This window comes from Polypterus senegalus, chromosome 6 (genome assembly GCF_016835505.1).
Source record: "Polypterus senegalus isolate Bchr_013 chromosome 6, ASM1683550v1, whole genome shotgun sequence".
Taxonomy (NCBI): Eukaryota; Metazoa; Chordata; class Cladistia; order Polypteriformes; family Polypteridae; genus Polypterus; species Polypterus senegalus.
Window position 1 is genome coordinate 190,967,011 of NC_053159.1, and position 15,676 is coordinate 190,982,686.

At 50.5% G+C, this 15,676-nt stretch overlaps 1 protein-coding gene across 2 annotated transcripts in view; it reads left to right on the plus strand.

The window, feature by feature from the left end:
• Window positions 1-3,472: 3,472 nt before the first annotated feature.
• ccdc141 (coiled-coil domain containing 141) overlaps window positions 3,473-15,676 on the plus strand; it is a 123,567-nt gene continuing 111,363 nt past the window's right edge. For both annotated transcript variants that reach the window (XM_039757766.1, XM_039757767.1), the window contains exons 1-6: window positions 3,473-3,657; window positions 7,131-7,253; window positions 9,498-9,689; window positions 9,789-9,897; window positions 14,046-14,299; window positions 14,636-14,755. In XM_039757766.1, the coding sequence (XP_039613700.1) occupies window positions 3,556-3,657; window positions 7,131-7,253; window positions 9,498-9,689; window positions 9,789-9,897; window positions 14,046-14,299; window positions 14,636-14,755 (900 nt within the window). In that variant the 5' untranslated portion in view covers window positions 3,473-3,555. The remainder of the gene's footprint in view (window positions 3,658-7,130; window positions 7,254-9,497; window positions 9,690-9,788; window positions 9,898-14,045; window positions 14,300-14,635; window positions 14,756-15,676) is intronic.

Here is a 15,676-nt window from a genome sequence, read left to right on the forward strand (position 1 = left end):
GGTCATTTTGTAGGCTCTGCCAGTGCTCATCCTGTTGCCCAAAGGAGCAGATACCGGTAGGTCCTGCTGATGGGTTAAGGGGCCCTGTCCAGCTCTCCTAGAGGGAGTAACTGCCTGTCTGTCTCCTGGAATCTCCTCCATGCCCTTGAGACTGTGCTGGGAGACACAGCAAACCTTCTGGTAATGGCCCCTGGTATTGATGTGCCATCTTGGAGAAGTTGGACTACCTGTGCCAGCTCTGTAGGGTCCAGGTATGGCTTCATGTTACCAGTAGTGACACTGACCGTAGCCAAATGCAAAACGAGTGACAAAACAGATGAGGAGGGAAAAATGTCAGTGGCCTCCTCCACCTGTTAACCCATTCATTCCTGTTTTGGGGGTCTTCTCATTGTTGTCCCCCCTCTGGTGCACCAAAGCAGCTGAAACTGATGAACAAGCCCCTCTGCTACTTCACTGACCAGATCAACAGCCCAGAAGTGTCACTGACTTGATGCCATACTCTCACCATAAAGGGCTCCTTTCATTTTTTTTGAGCAGTTAATAAATTGTAAAAAATGACAATTCATAAACCGAAGTGATGACAAACAACAACGTCATTGCGCTTGAGTCGGGTGACAAACCACAGCCGATGTCCTTATGGGCACCAAGTGTGTGAGTCCTGAGTTGTGTTCACCTGTCAATCTGAGCCCCCACTTGGTGAAAGGCGCCATACAGGCCGAGGGTGAGGAGCTTTGATTGGCACCACATTGCATCTCTGGGAAGAAAATCACAGGAGACCCCTGTGAGCTCCAACACGGTGGCGCATCAGAACCCGCAGACCTTTCTGGGCTTCATCCTTTGCTGGCATTCAAGGCACTCTAAAAATGTGGAATGGCAGCAGCTGGCAGGCCACAGCAGGGGGGCAGACCCGTGGCATGCTGCTCCGTCTTACTAGTTTACCAATTCTGATTGTGCCCCGAGTGCCACGTGCCCCTCGGCCGATGTCACACACTTGTGTCACTTTGAATGTGTGAGTGACAGAGTGCAGAGCGGGGCGCTCCAGGCGGGTCAGCTGATAGCGGCATTCCGACTGCTTGCCATGCCAGAATGTCTGGTGAGGGAAATGGGGAGGGAGGGTCCTTCGAAGACGCTGGAAGTGACGGAGTGTGAGGTGGGCAGGGGGTCTGATCAGAGCTGTGAATGTGTGTGTAGCGGAGAATGTCTCTGAGCTTGTGAGGGGCCTTGTTTATACTGGGGGGCTACACGACTGTGTCAGAATAGTCGAGCAGGGCTCTTTGTGAGTGCGGGGGGTCACACGGTGGCTGCTTCATTTCTGGAGGGTCACATCTGCTGCCTGACAGTTTCTAAATTTGCACAGACGCTATTTAAAGCCCCCCTCGGCCTCGCTTATCTATCTTTCGACACAGATGGCCGAGGCTGGCCGGGCCCCGAGCTTCCTCAGATGTCCTTGAGTTGTCTTCCTCTGAGCCGGCGTCCCCTTCCTCCACCCGTCGGGTGGCAGCAGTGGCGTCGCTGGCATTCATCTCGTAACACAGGCCTGTGCCCGTCTCGGGGGCCAACGTCGTCCTGTGGATTTACTCCAATGCCCAGGTCAGGGCCTGGCATAGCAGGAAGTGGGCAGAGGTGCCATGTGGGCTGCAGGCCTCGCAGCAGGGGAGCTGAGAGATTCTACTTCGCACATAATGTGGGCAGATGGGGGCTTGGCAGGGCTGGGTGGCTGCCAAGTGCCATGGGCACCTCACAACAGACTGGCATCTGGAACTGCTATGGATGGACTGGGGGAGAAACAAGCAACTCGGTGAATCCTGGGGTCACCTCACTCACCCCGGTGGTCTCGTCATCCTCCCTCAGTCGTGCGTTCGTGAATTCCTCTGTTTGCTCGCTCATTGTTGATTGATTCGTACCTTGGTTCATGTATTCATTGTTTGGCCAATCAGCTGACCTTTCATGTGTTGATTGATTAATTACTCGTTCACTCACTGATTTGTTCATTCGTTCATTTCTGACGCCTTTTGTTCTTAGACGATTCATTCATTCGCTCTTTTCTTGATTCGTTTCTCATTTATTTGCTCTTTCATAATTTCTTCATTAATTCACCGTTTATTAATTCATTTGTTCATTGATGCCATTTGCTCATTCATTCATTTATTCCTTTATTAGCTGATTAGTCAATAAGTCATTTGTTCCCTCTTTTCTTCACTTCATGATGTATTTGCTCCTGTGTTCACTTAAGTACTTCATCATTTTTTCATTCACTGTTTGCTTCAGGAATTCATCATGTACTCATTTGTTCTTCCATTTGTTCATTTATTTACCAATTTATCAATAATTAATGTGTTCATTTCTTTGTTAATAATTGGTTGGCCAATTCATTCATTTGTTCATTTCTTTGTTAATTCATCATTGTGTTCTTTTATTCATTCATTCATTCGTTTGTTTGTTCCTTTATTTGTTACTAGTTGGTTGGCTAATTTATTCATTCACTGATTTCTTCATTTGTTTGTTTATTTCTTTCTTCCTCCATTTGTTCATTTCTTCACTCATTTATCAATAATTCACCCTAATTTTCATTTCTTTAATAGTTGATTGGCCCGTTCATTCATGCATTTCTTCACTGATTCCTCACTCATTCATTCATCTCATCATTTATTAATGACTTGATTCATTCTTTCTTTCTTTTCTTCATCCATCTGGTCACTCATTCATTCACTCGTTCCTCTGCTCCTTCACTTTCCAAGCCCCCGATTTTTGCACTCAGAGGCCCTCAAACACCCAATCTGCTCAAATCCCACTCAGCCACCCCCCCCCTCTACCCGGTGGTCCCTGTTTTTCTTTAATGTGCCCCCCTTAACCTGACCTCAGGGTCATTGGGCTCAGAGCCCACTCGATGCCATCCTGTTACTGGGCACACTTACTTGCAAATGGGGTCAGATTTGCCCAAACTGGCATGGCTTTCCCACAGGTGGACACCGTGCAGTTCAGGCTTGTAGGGCGGGTGGGCATGTCGGGGTCAAGGCGCTACATACGACGCCATTCACTTGATGTGATCACCTGTAGCTGGCTGGTGGGTGAGGAGCTCCTGCTGCAGTGCATTGTGGGCCGATGCCCTTCACTCACTCAGCCCCGTCACCTGGTCTTGTCTGGACCCCTGACTACCAAGTGTAAGGCACTATATAACTGTCCATCAGGTGCCAGGCCCAGCCCCCATGTGTGCCCATTTCTGAGCCCACCACTGACCCCTGCTAGTCGTTTATCACTTGCACCAGCTGATGTTTTGTGAATGGGCCAGAAGCGAGTGTGCACACGTGTGTGTGTTAGTGTGTGTGTGTGTGTGTGCGCTGAGCTCGGCCGCCAAGCTCTGGGGGGTGGGGTGGGGGTTGTTGGTGTGGGTGTCACATGGCCTCCACGCGGGACCCTTCTATTTTTAACTTGCTGCTCATTGCTTTTGTCAACTTCTCCTCCCAGACTCGACTCGGCTCCCTTCATTCACGCTGTGGGCTCGGGGGGATCAGTGTGCGCCGCTTCTCTCGGGCTGAAGACCCCCGGTGCTGCGCCATGTCCAGCGAAGGAGACTCTGGAGGTCAGGTGTCCACGACGTCGGTCAGCACCATCGCCGTGCAGGCTGGCCAGTCGCGTATCATCGTGGCGCTCCTCAAGGTACGTCAGTCGAGCCGGGGGGCCGAAAAGTGCCGAGTGGGGGTCATGTGACCGCCCAGGATGGTGTGTGTGTGTGTGTGTCAAGTCTGAGGACTCGGGAGCGAGGAGTGTGTGAGGGGAGAAGGGGACACGACTGTATGGCGCCTTTCACGTGGAGGTGACACGGAGAGAAGAGCAAAAGACGCGCTAGGTGGTCAGCGGCCCACCGGGCTCGGACTGGCACTGTTTGATGGCTTGTGCCACACTTACTGAGAATGTCGAGCTGGTGGGCACAGGTTCAAATGAGCCCAGCGTGGTCGTATGGCACCGTGTAAGGCCCAATAGGAATATCAGCAGCCCTGCTTGTTTGTTTTTCCAGCTCTCGGTGCCACAGGGAGTGAAAGCTGGCAGATGGGTGCAGACCAGGGATCAACAGAGGGTGAGATGCCACTCCACTTTGGTGATGTGGGCACAGATGGCAACACTCGATGGCATGCCTACCCAATCAGACAAGCGCCAGTGATGTGCTGTGAAATGTGGTAGAAAGCTGACGTGTGCCCCCTGCTGGTGGGCTGCTGCGTTATTTTGCTGATTTTCAGGAGTGCTGGGGGTTGGTGGCTCACATTTTTTAAAGACCCCCCGTCCTGTTTGGCTTTATATTCCCTGCCTATTCTTCTTTATATCCGGCCAATCCGCAGTGGCATATAGCGCCTTTCATGGCAGAGTCTGGCTGTGAATGTGAAAACAGGTCCTTGGGCTGCCAGGCACTTCGGTCCCCTCGCTGTGCCCTTCTGCTGGCGCAGCTAATCGATGTGGCCCTGCGGCGCCCACATCTCGGGGTGGGCTGGGGTCAGAAGTCGAGCGCCGTCAGTGTTTATTGATGTCCCACGAAGCTCTTGTCAATAGAGCCGAGGCTGGGCAGCAGACGTCACTGTCACTAATGCTTGGGGGACTGACGTAGGAACAGAGCAGAGAGATGCCCTGCCCCCATTCCGGACCCCAGTGTGACAGAATGATGTGCTGTGCTGTCACCTGTCTGCCTTATTGTCACAGAATCAGGAGGAGCAGAAGCCACAGCTGAGCCTGGGCACAAACGCAGAGTCCAGCCAGCGTCTGCCAGACCCTTCGAGGGGTAGAGGCCTATGCCCGTGGCCTTCAGTGCCCCCTGCTGGTGTGCCATATCGGCTATTCAGAGCAGCCCCTTGTAACTTGTGAGTTCCATTGGGTGGTTGGCCTTTGCCCATCCTGGTGGTCATTTGCTCCGTTTCTGCTTAGCTTTGCTCAGAAATGGCTGCCTGGGTCTTTTGGGGGTCTTTTTGATGTGCTGCATATGTGAAGGTGGCAGTGAAGAGGAGAAAAGTGACAGGACTGCTGTGTATGGCGCCTTTCATGTGTACCGCAACTCCAGGTTTTTACAGACGAGCTAAGCTATCTGCTCAGGGGGCATCCATGAGAATTGAACCGGTGGGCTGATGTGACAGGACATCTGGACAGCCAATCAAAGGCAAGTGACCAAGATAAATAAGGAGACCCCGTCCAGCCAGCTGTCCGGTGGTCCCTGCTTTCACTTGCTGATTAAACCTTTTATTTGCCCCATTTCACCTGACTTAAGGCCCACTGAGCACATGGCACTAGTCAATCCTGACCTGGATGCCACCCTGGTAACTGGGCACCCTTACCTCCAGATGGGGCCAGATTAGAGCTGCCATTCACCTTAACTGGCACATGAGGACAAAGTGCAGGCTGGGCTTGGGTTTGAACCAGGCGTGTGCCCCTAAACAGTTTAAGGCGCTATATACATCATTCATTTAATTATCATTACCAGATTATCGGGGGTCATCCGCCCATGTGCCAGTAGAGGGTGGCACACAAAACAAAGACAACTCCAGAGTGGCACAGGGGTCTCAGGAGTCTGGGGACATGCAGCCTGGTCACTCATCTCATGGCCACTGTATTTCATTGGGGTGCGGTCAGTTTGGGGTGGTCCGGCTCCTTGATAATGTGTGTGTGTGGACTCCAGCGGGGGACGTCCTGCTCACAGTGCCCACACTGCCTTCGATTGCCAAACCAGGCTCACCGAGAGTGGCTCTGGGCACAAGTTGGCTCTCGTGTGCCAGTCGGTGGTCATGTGTTTCTTTTTTTTTTAATCCTGTCTCCATCAGCTTCAGCTTTTCATTTCTGTCCTCCAGTGAAGTCTGCTATGCCTTCCAGCATCTTTGTTTATAGCCGTCTGTTATTGATTCAAGGCGCTATATTTTACACAGCATTCTGAAATGAAAGCAAAATTACAGAGAAATTAAAAATTGGGACTCGCAAGAAGATCAGAAAAAGAGCAAAAAGTTGTGGGCGGAGCTTCTGCATAAATAACAATAAACGATGCAGTGGAGTTGGGCAGCCAGCAGAGGGCGCAGCTTCTCTTGGGGGTGTAGCTCTGAGTCCAGAACTTAATTATTCAGGATGAAGGGGCGGGGCTTCAGGCCTTGCTCATATTTTCAGTCACCCATGCAATTCTCTTGATAACAAAAAAATTGGGGGGCCTTTTGAGGATGGAGTGTCACGTCAGGCTGAGCACAGAATTCGAGTAATTAATTATTACAGGCGGAATGAAGATGGCAGGGGGTCATCGGCAAAATTCAATACATGAGGGGCTGCAGCAAGGGGCTCGGCTCCATCATGAGTGTGGTATTCTTTAACTGCATGGCCACCACAGCATCAGGGGTCAAGGCCCATGTGCAGTACCTGCCTAGCAACCGTGGTATCATAGCAACCAGTCACACAAATAACACTCAAAATTGACATCATGACACAAAGAACAAATAATATGAACAATAAAAAAAGGAAAAATTAACATTACACTTTAAAAACAAAAGTAAAGAGTGATATTTAAATTAGTCATATGCTGAGAGATGATTGGCCAGAGCTTCATACCAAGTCACGGGTGGGGCTTTGTGCCTGCTGTGCTGAGATGATTGGCCAGTGCTTATTCCAAGTTAGAGGCGGGGCTCTGTGCCCACAGTGCTCAGAGATGATTGGGCGGTGTTTATTCCAAGTTAGAGGCGGGGCTGTGTGCCTTCAGTGCTGAAATGATTGGGCAGAACTTCATACCAAGTCAGGGGTGAGTCTTTGTGCCTGCAGTGCTCAGAGATGATTGGGCAGAGCTTCATGCCAAGTTAGAGGCGGGTCTCTGTGACAGCAATTTTTTTTTACATGACAAAGCAAAATGCCCTGCCAAAATAGAGGTGGGGTTCCGTCCACTTAACTTTTAGTGACGATTGGCTCAGAACCTTTTTACCAAGAAGTGGGAGGGGCACTAAGACATATATGGGCGGGGCTTCATGTGACCCCGACGTGCGGGCTCTGCCTACTAAAATTTCAGAGATGTGGGAAATGGGGCTTCCTACCAAACAGCAGATGGCGCCTGCGGGTGGCACACTCCTCCACAAGTGCCCCTGGGCTCAGCAACATTTGACCCCACCGTCCTGTCTGTGTTGCAGTGTGGGATGCTAGTTGAGCTGCAGCTGGCCGAGGCGGCACCAAACCTCCTGGAGATTGGCAGCAGTCAAGATGAGAGCCAGCAGTTACTGGCCGAGCATGAACTCCTGATGAAGAAGCTCAAGGTAAGAAGGTGCCCTGGACTGGCACAATATTAATTAGAGGGCACAGTACTGTTATACAGTATATAGTTGGGGGTTGGCAGCAGTATAATTTAATCATTGATCATCTGCACCCACCTTGTCATCTCCTTGACCAAGTGAATATGTGGCACTCAGGCCCAGTCAAGCCACTGGCACTCAAATTCTATTTATTTGCCCATTTATTAACTCTTTCAGGGCTAATGTTGACTTTTGTCAAAATTCAGGGGTAGAGGACGGTAATGGGCTGTAAACTGTGACAAAACTTGTCCTTATGTTTTAGTTCGACTCTCTTTGGTTGAAGGAAAGTTATGTAGCTTTGCTAATTTGAGCTCAGTTCCCTGTGTGTGAATGAGTAGTGAAGAACAAACAGCCTCTCAAATGGCATCAACATCTGGCGTGACTAAAACAAATGTGCAAAGTAAAATACTCCATGGACATTTTACATATTATCGCTGAATTGAACTCTGACTTTTCGGACTCTGAGTTTGATGCAAGTGTTCTGGAGATGTATGACGAAAACGAAAGTGAGGTACCGGTATCAGCCTATCAGTCCCCAGCAGATCGTGGTGCTGAACACGTTCGAGTAGCTGATACACCTACAGCAGTGTTCGCCTAGGAGGACCACCACTTATAATGACAATAGGTACAAACCATATTGCGTCACATTGCCACTGCCACCGCCGCCCACCTGCTGTGCAAAGATGAAGAAATAGCCGGCCTGCCGTGCATTTCCGCTGCCCATCAAGCCATCCCTGCACAGCCACTGCTGCCAGAGATGCCAAACAGCTGCCAACAGCCGTTATATGTCGATTTATGTGTGAAACCAGTGCTCTGGGTGCCTTTCAGAAAACAGAGTTTTCGGAAAAAATATTCAGCCCTCAAAGAGTTAAACTACAGTAGCTTCCCCAGGGCCTCCCAGAAGCTGCCCATCTGAGTTATAGAAGAATGACAAGGAACACACTAAGAAGTGGGCATCAAATGGGCACAGAGGAAGCTTATGGTCTCTCTGCAGTCAGTTGTGATGAAAAGTAGCTTTAAGTGTCTTTAAATGGTATGCCAGGTAATGGGGACTGGCATGGCCTCATCTCTACTCCCCAAGCCAAGAGATGGCATCAGAGACAAATTAGGGGGAGGCCAGAATAGATTTACAGCGCCATACTGTAGAAAATGGGGGTAAGAGCTTATAGTTGTAATGAGGCCAGGGAACCACCAGAGGGCATTCTACTGTGGGTGCCCGGGACCTTTACAGCTAAGAATTGTCATCCCTGAATGAGCTTCTTGAAGATGGAGGGTACATCCTTTCCATAAGTAAAGTCCCCTTCCCATTGCCAACTGAATGGTTGGCATGTCATCTGTTTGCTAACTCATCTTAGTCTGACATATTTTTGTAATAAAATATCCCTCTGGGGGTACCATAGTCACCGGGTGTCACCTGGCACATCAGACACGGGCACAACTGTCCCAGAGGCCAGTCAAAGTGGACCATTCCAACGGGTTGCTCCATTGCCACCTGCAAGCTGAACTGGCCACTTGCAGTGTGGTAAGAACCGGGCAGCTAGAAGGATCTGATTATGCCAATCCAGCTGCTTATGCCACACAGGCTGGGTGGCACTGCTCTAACCTAAGTGACTCCTGACTTTTACTTTTATACAGCGGTCCTCTCCAGAGGGCAGACTCAGATTTCTAAATATAAGTTTACAAATGGGGAGCTACCATTTGGAACCTGCATTGGCAGAGGTGCCCGTCCATTCCATGGCACCATTGATTTATTGTCGCCTTTTAGCTGAACCTGCATGTCTTAAAGAAGTGAAAGGAAACCTGGAGCGAGTTCAGGCAGACGTGGGGAGAACATGCAAACCCCGCACACCACAACAACCAGGTCAAGACCTGAACCCCGTCTCCTGGAACTGCAGTGTTAGCCACCCATGCCACCCCATGCCAGTTTGCCATGTTGGTCTCCAGGGTTGTCCTTGTTTCCTCACAGCTCCTCTCTTAAGCACTTTCTTCTGCTTGTCCTCTGTGCTCCGTGTTGCCCCCTAATTAAGTTACCCTTCCTGCCCACTCTTGTAGTTGTGCTAGTGCCAGTGCTGGGCTACAATGACGTGACTTCCTTTCCCCTCTCAGTCCACTGAACGATTTCCACTTCCATTTTTGTGACTCTTCTTTGTCGAGTTGCCATCCTTGCCTTAATAAGTGCTGCCCCCTTGTGGCTGATTGTGTTACCAGGCAAATGAAGATGGCGTGTGGAGTTTACTGAGCGAGGCAGACAGGGTGGCAGAGGAGAATGCGGATCAGGAGCTCGTGTATGACGCCATGGCCAGGACCCTGAGCGAGGGTTGGGTGGCTCTGGTGGGCCTGCTGGAAAAACGCCGGGGGCTGCTGCTGCTCGCCTCTGAGTTCTTTGACCGGGCGCTGGAGGTGAGTAACCAGAACTGAGGATTGGCGTGATGGGAGAGGGTGCCATCTAGTGGAGGTCGCTGCTCATGGTCAGTGCTGATTGTTGTTTTCAACTTCCAGTTTGCCATCAAAATCGACGAAGCGGAGGAACTACAGCGAGAACTCAAAGGTGGTCCTGATCCTGGGCATCTGGAGGACTTCCTTCACAAGCACAATGGCATCAAGAAAGGCAAGTTAGTGGCGTGTGGTCAAGTAGGACTGGCACTTGGAGTGGTGGCAGCAGGGCATTACTTCATCTCGGTTGTTTTTTTTTCTACACATAGCGCCACCTAGGGGTTTGGAGTTGATCTGCTTGCCTCGCTTGTCTCCAGGTGGCCCACGTCAAGGTTTCGGGTTAAAGGTGACCCACCTCACTGTTGCCCGAGGTGTTTAGTAGTCTGATAGCCCAGACTGGATCTACTCAGTGGTGGTCCTCCAACTTGTTTGGCCTTCTAAGTCCACATTCATAAGTTGATTTATCCCCCCCCAGCCACAATTTTTAATCTGTTCCTGTCCGTCTTCCTAATGGCGGGTGCCATCACTGGGCACTCTTGGCAGATTGCTTGGTGTTTGGGAGGTGCCACTTATTGCATGCAGAGTAACGGTGAGGTCTTCCTATCCAGGATAAAAGTAGGGGGTCTGATGGCTGCTGAACAGCAAGTGGCACTCTGGTGCTGTTTCACCAGCATCAACCCTGCATGGGTACACCCTGGTGCCAGGGAGCATTCTGGCATTGTATCTTCTGTGTACCTCTAATGAAGGCCTAGGGGGGCCCGAGTAGCAATTTCCATCCCTAACTGCTGTCACGGTGAGTCACTTGGCCGTGGTGGTCTGTAGTCTGCCAAGGCTGGGCTGTGATAGGCACAGCTGGCAGGGATTGCGAAGACTGAATCCTGACCTGGCACTGCCCAACTGTTGACTCATTGGGCAGTTTAATTGTGCATTGTGGACATGTGGTTTGGAGCTGGGCATCTGTTGGCATAAAGTACAGACAATTTGTGTCATTTGATGAAGGGCCAAATGTTGAAACTGCCAATGATTACTAGAGGGCTCTTATTTGGTGGCATGTGTGGGATGGCACATCAGCTGATACTGTGCTAGGACACCAGTAGAGGCCTAAATACTGTATGGGCACCAATTGTGCCAATCTTGAAATTTAGAGGATTCATGTAGCTGAAGCAGTGTTGGCTAGCAAAGCTGGGCAGAAGTTGGTGCCCTGTGTTGGCACTGGTTACGTCTTGGAGATGGGTGACTGATACTGGCAGTGGCAAGAGGCTGAGCTTCAGGTGCCCTGATGGCGTGACCAGAGGGTCAAGGCTGCCCACCCCTGATGGTGCTTATTGCTGATTTTGGCTACAGTTGGGCTACTGATGTGCGGGTGATGGACAGGGACCATCTTGGGGTCTTCTGATATTGCTGGGCTAATGCCAGGCCACACTGGGTGACTGTTGACCTGATGTGGGGCTCAACGAAGACTTGCAGCCTGCTATTGGCACACTTAAAGGAATTCTGTGCCGCATCCGTCTACACAGGGACGATGTCGACCCTCGGATGTTTGGATGGCATCTCAAGGGCAACACCTGGGGGATTTCTTTATGACGAGTTTGGGAGTTTTTACCAGTGAGGGTTCAAAGTCAGTCCATGGCTATTGTACTCGGCCCCTCGTTGGTCTGGGTATTTGGGCTACCCTGGAGTGACTGCATCAAGAAGATGGTTGACCGGCAGCGGTTTGGTTTTATGGTGCACCGTGGCAGTGGGGGCCCTCTTATGGCCAAGAGAGGGTACTGTGATGCCAAAGGCCCTGGAGTCCTGCAAATGTACTCAACCTAAAATGAGCAACATGCTAAAAAAATGAAAATCATTCTGCTGCAAAAACAAAGTTCAGTTTGGAAAGGCGCTATATCAGACGAGACGGCTGAGCCCACCTAGGCTGACTTCCTATCCCCCTGAGCGGCTCATTTTACCTACCAGTGCTTAAAGCGTAAAACTGTTTTAAGAAAATTCCTCTTTTCTTGTCCTGGGCTGGTGTTCACTTTGGGAAGGCGCAAAATAAAATGAAAAGGCCGCCTGTTAAGTCCCTGTCACCCAAAGTAGTCCAAATGATCTGTCACTGCTTAGAGTTGAGCACCATACAGACAATGCTATTTTATATCTAAAGTATTGTGGGATGGTGCTCACCTTGGAAAGGCGCTATATAAAACAAAACACCGTGTGACTTAAGGCCACACACAGGCTGGTGTAATAAGGTGCTATATAAGTGCCCGACCTGGCACAGACTGACACAGAGGCACATATAAAATGAACACAACGGCTTTATTAATTCTTGAACTGTGGGACGCGTCTTCCTCATGCCACACAGTCCAACACAGTCCCAAAAGCACAATTACACCACAAAACACTCTCTTCCTCCTCAAGCGTAATCCTCCTCCTCCTCCTCCTCCCGACTCTGGCTCCTCGAGTGGTGGTGGCTGGCCCTTTTTACAACCCACCCAGAAGTGTTCCAGGTGCTTGACCACCTGGTCCTAATTGCACCTCCGGGTGGGGCTGAAGATTCGTCCAGCCAGGCTGTTGAGTCCATGCAGCTACCCCTAGCGGCCATCCGAGCCCCCAACCAGGCTGTGGAGGACTCCGTCTCCCATGGAGCCATGCAACAGGCTGGGGGATCGCCGTCCGCCAGGGAGGCTGCCACCAAGAGTCCCGGGGGAGGTACTGAGCTGCCCGTGGTTGCTGAGACGTTCACTTTATCTACCTCTGCTTGAAGTGGAAAATGTGTAAAAATTGTTCTTCACATGTATAGTGTCATGGGAATGGTGTTTACTTTGGAAAGACGCCGGTTAAGTCCGCTGTAGGATTTCTGTCACCCAAAGTGGTTCACTTTATTAGTCAGAGCTTCGAGTGTTAAACGATATGTAAAATTCTGTTTTACATGTAAAGTAGTGTAGGGTGGTATTCACTTTGGAAAGGCGCTATATAAAACAAAAACAGTCACCCTGAGACATTCACTTTATCTATCTATCCATCCATCCTCCAACCCACTATATCCTAACTGCAGGGTCACGGGGTCTGCTGGAGCCAATCCCAGCCAACACCGGGCGTAAGGCAGGAAACAAACCCCAGGCAAGGCGCCAGCCCACCACAGGGCACACACACACACACACACACACCAAACACACATTAACTACCTGTGCTTAAAGTGTAAAATGACAAAAGAAATTCTTCTTCACCCGTTTAGTGTTATGCGATGGTGTTCACTTTGGAAAGGCGCTATATTAAATGAAAAGGCCACCGGTTAAGTCCGCTTTAGGGTTTCTGTCACCTAAAGTTGTTCAAATGATCTGTCGCTGCTTAAAGTGTAAAACTCTATTTTCTATTTTATGTAAAGTATTGTGGGGTGGTATTGATTTTGGAAAGGCGCTATATAAAACAAAACCAATGTCAGTTTGGACCCCACATAGGTTTGACTCCCTGTCACCCAAAATGGTTTCAGATATGACAAAATGGTGCAAGGGTCTCCAAATTGAACCACACAAGCAGAGCAGGTCCTCCACTAGGTGGCCCAGAAGAGGTTCACCCCAAGGCAGCAATTCCCCAAACTGCCACCTGCAGGCTTTGGCCTACACAGGCCTAAAAATGGGGCGCTGGCTTTAAATAAAGTCCTAAAGTCTCACATGGGAAAGCAACTGCAGTTTGCGGGGACAAACCCCACAATCCGTCTTTAGAGATGAAAAGTTATTAACAAAATTTAGAAAACCACCAAAGCAAAATGCTCAAAAGAGCCAAAACAGATTTGCCCAGATGGCCATCCCTGGCAAACCCAATAAACGGGCAGGAAAACTCTAGAAACCAGCCGGACAGGAAATGCCGAAGCTCACTTTAAACTCCGATCCAAACTCAGTGCTCTCCTGCTGGGCATCACATCTGACTGGGAAAATATAAAGGCAGAGGGAGGAGCCAGCAGCAGTGATGTCAGTGTGACTCCGCCTCCTGTGGGCTCATGGAAGGACAGCCCATTTAAAGTCAGGGGACATCGTTAACAAATCACAAACAAAACGAACAGCAAAGCTCTAAGACGCGAAGAGTAAGAATTGGCACACAGCACAATCAGTTGGGGAGAAAACAATCGTGGCATGGAGTTCACTTTGGCAAGGCGCTATATGAAATGGAAAGGCTAAGACCCCTCTTGAAGTTTACCTTGAAGTTTAAACACATAAAACAATTGTATTGTAAATGTAACATACCACAGAATGGTGTTCGCTTTGGAAAGGCGCTATATAAAGCAGGTCCCTCTGACCCCATGGATGTCCCCTCACCTGGTGCTCCCTTTTCCTTTCTCCGCAGTTCTTCTGGAGAAGTCCATGGCCCTGCTCAACAAAAGCCAGGAGCTCCTCAGCTTCATCAAGGACTTCCAGCAGGTGGAGGCCTTTACCAACGTGGACGCAGCCCGTCATGCCCGTGCCAGCTGCCTGCAGGTGGACAGCCTGATGGAGGTGCTGCAGGACAGAAGGCGACAGGTGGAGCGGCAGCTGAAACAGCAACTGCGTGACTTGGAGGGTCGCGTGGGCGCCAGTCAGTGGGCTCAGGAGGAGCAGGAGGTGCGTAAGACGATGATGGGGGTCCCTCTGTGGCCACCCAGGACCCAACTGTAAGGGATGAGCACAGGAAGGCTTATTGATCCCTCATTTTTTGAGTTAGATATAGCGCCTTTCAGTTCAGTTGAGCTGCATGTGAACTCAGATCTCCCTGTAGTTTCTCCCTCTTGGGACCCTTTGGTATGGAATGGCTTGTATCTCCACCCCCCGGGGTCCCAAGGGCAGCTGTCGGGTGGGCTGTTTTGAGGAGTTCTCTGGTTTCCCTTCAGGCCACACTTAACACCGCTGTGGTCCGTCCTCGTGCTCTGATGTTGTCCGTCTTGTCCCCTTTCTCGGCAGGTCACCTCCTGGTTCAAAGAAAACATGAAAGCCCACCTGGAAAAAGAGCAGCTGGGTGCCTCGCTGTCTGAAAATGAAAACCTGCTACAAGAATCCAAAGAGCTGGAGAAAAAGGCCAGAGTGAGTCTATGGGGGTCTCCACCCTTACTGATTACTGTATATAGCGCCTTTCCTTAAACACTCTCATTCTCACTCGGTTTGACTAAGACACATTGGGGGGCACAGCTCTGGGTGGCTCTGCTTAAATACTTCAGTGACCACTCTAGGTGGGCTGCACATCTCAGAGCAGTGAGTGAGGTGACCGGCCTGGACAGGACATCTGGTGGTCCGCTTCAGGAATCTCACTCACCTAGGGAGGCTGGCATAGGACACTGCTAACCTAAAAGTGGTCTCGTGTTGGGGTGGTCCTTGAGTTCAAACTGGTGGGTGGCCGTCTGACTCGCTCAACGTTTTCTTCTCCACATTCAGCTTTGCCAACACGTGTTGTCCTCAGGGTCCCAAGTCCCTGACTTCACTTCTCTTGTGCCCAGGCCTTGCCTGCCCCAGTGGGTCCTCACCTTTATGTGGTCTTGTGTAGCTCCACCCACCCTGAGCTCTGACTCCACCCCCTATTGTCTGACCACGTCACCAGTCACAGGCTCTCCATTGCACCTTTAGGCCAGCTATATTAATCGATGGCCACAGGCTGACTGGCACAATCCGAGGAGCCTGTTGGGTGGCATTGTGGTGACCCCAGGGGCCTTCAGGCCTTGCTCATGGGGTGCCACTTGGTCTCATTGCCACCATTGGCACAGTCACTCGACCCTTGACCTTAAATAGACTTCTGCATTTGAGTCCCGATGGTCTTGGTGACAAGGACCAGGTGACAGGGCCAGTGAGGTGGACCAGGAGAACATCTGAACTCATCTGACCACCGGTCCCCATCCTGTTAGGTCGTAGTCCTCTCTCACCCTGGTCCTGGTGAGGGCAGCGAGGAGCCACCACTGAGCTCATCTGACCAAGAGTTGATGTCCTTAGTCTCGTTTAGGGTAATTTGAATCC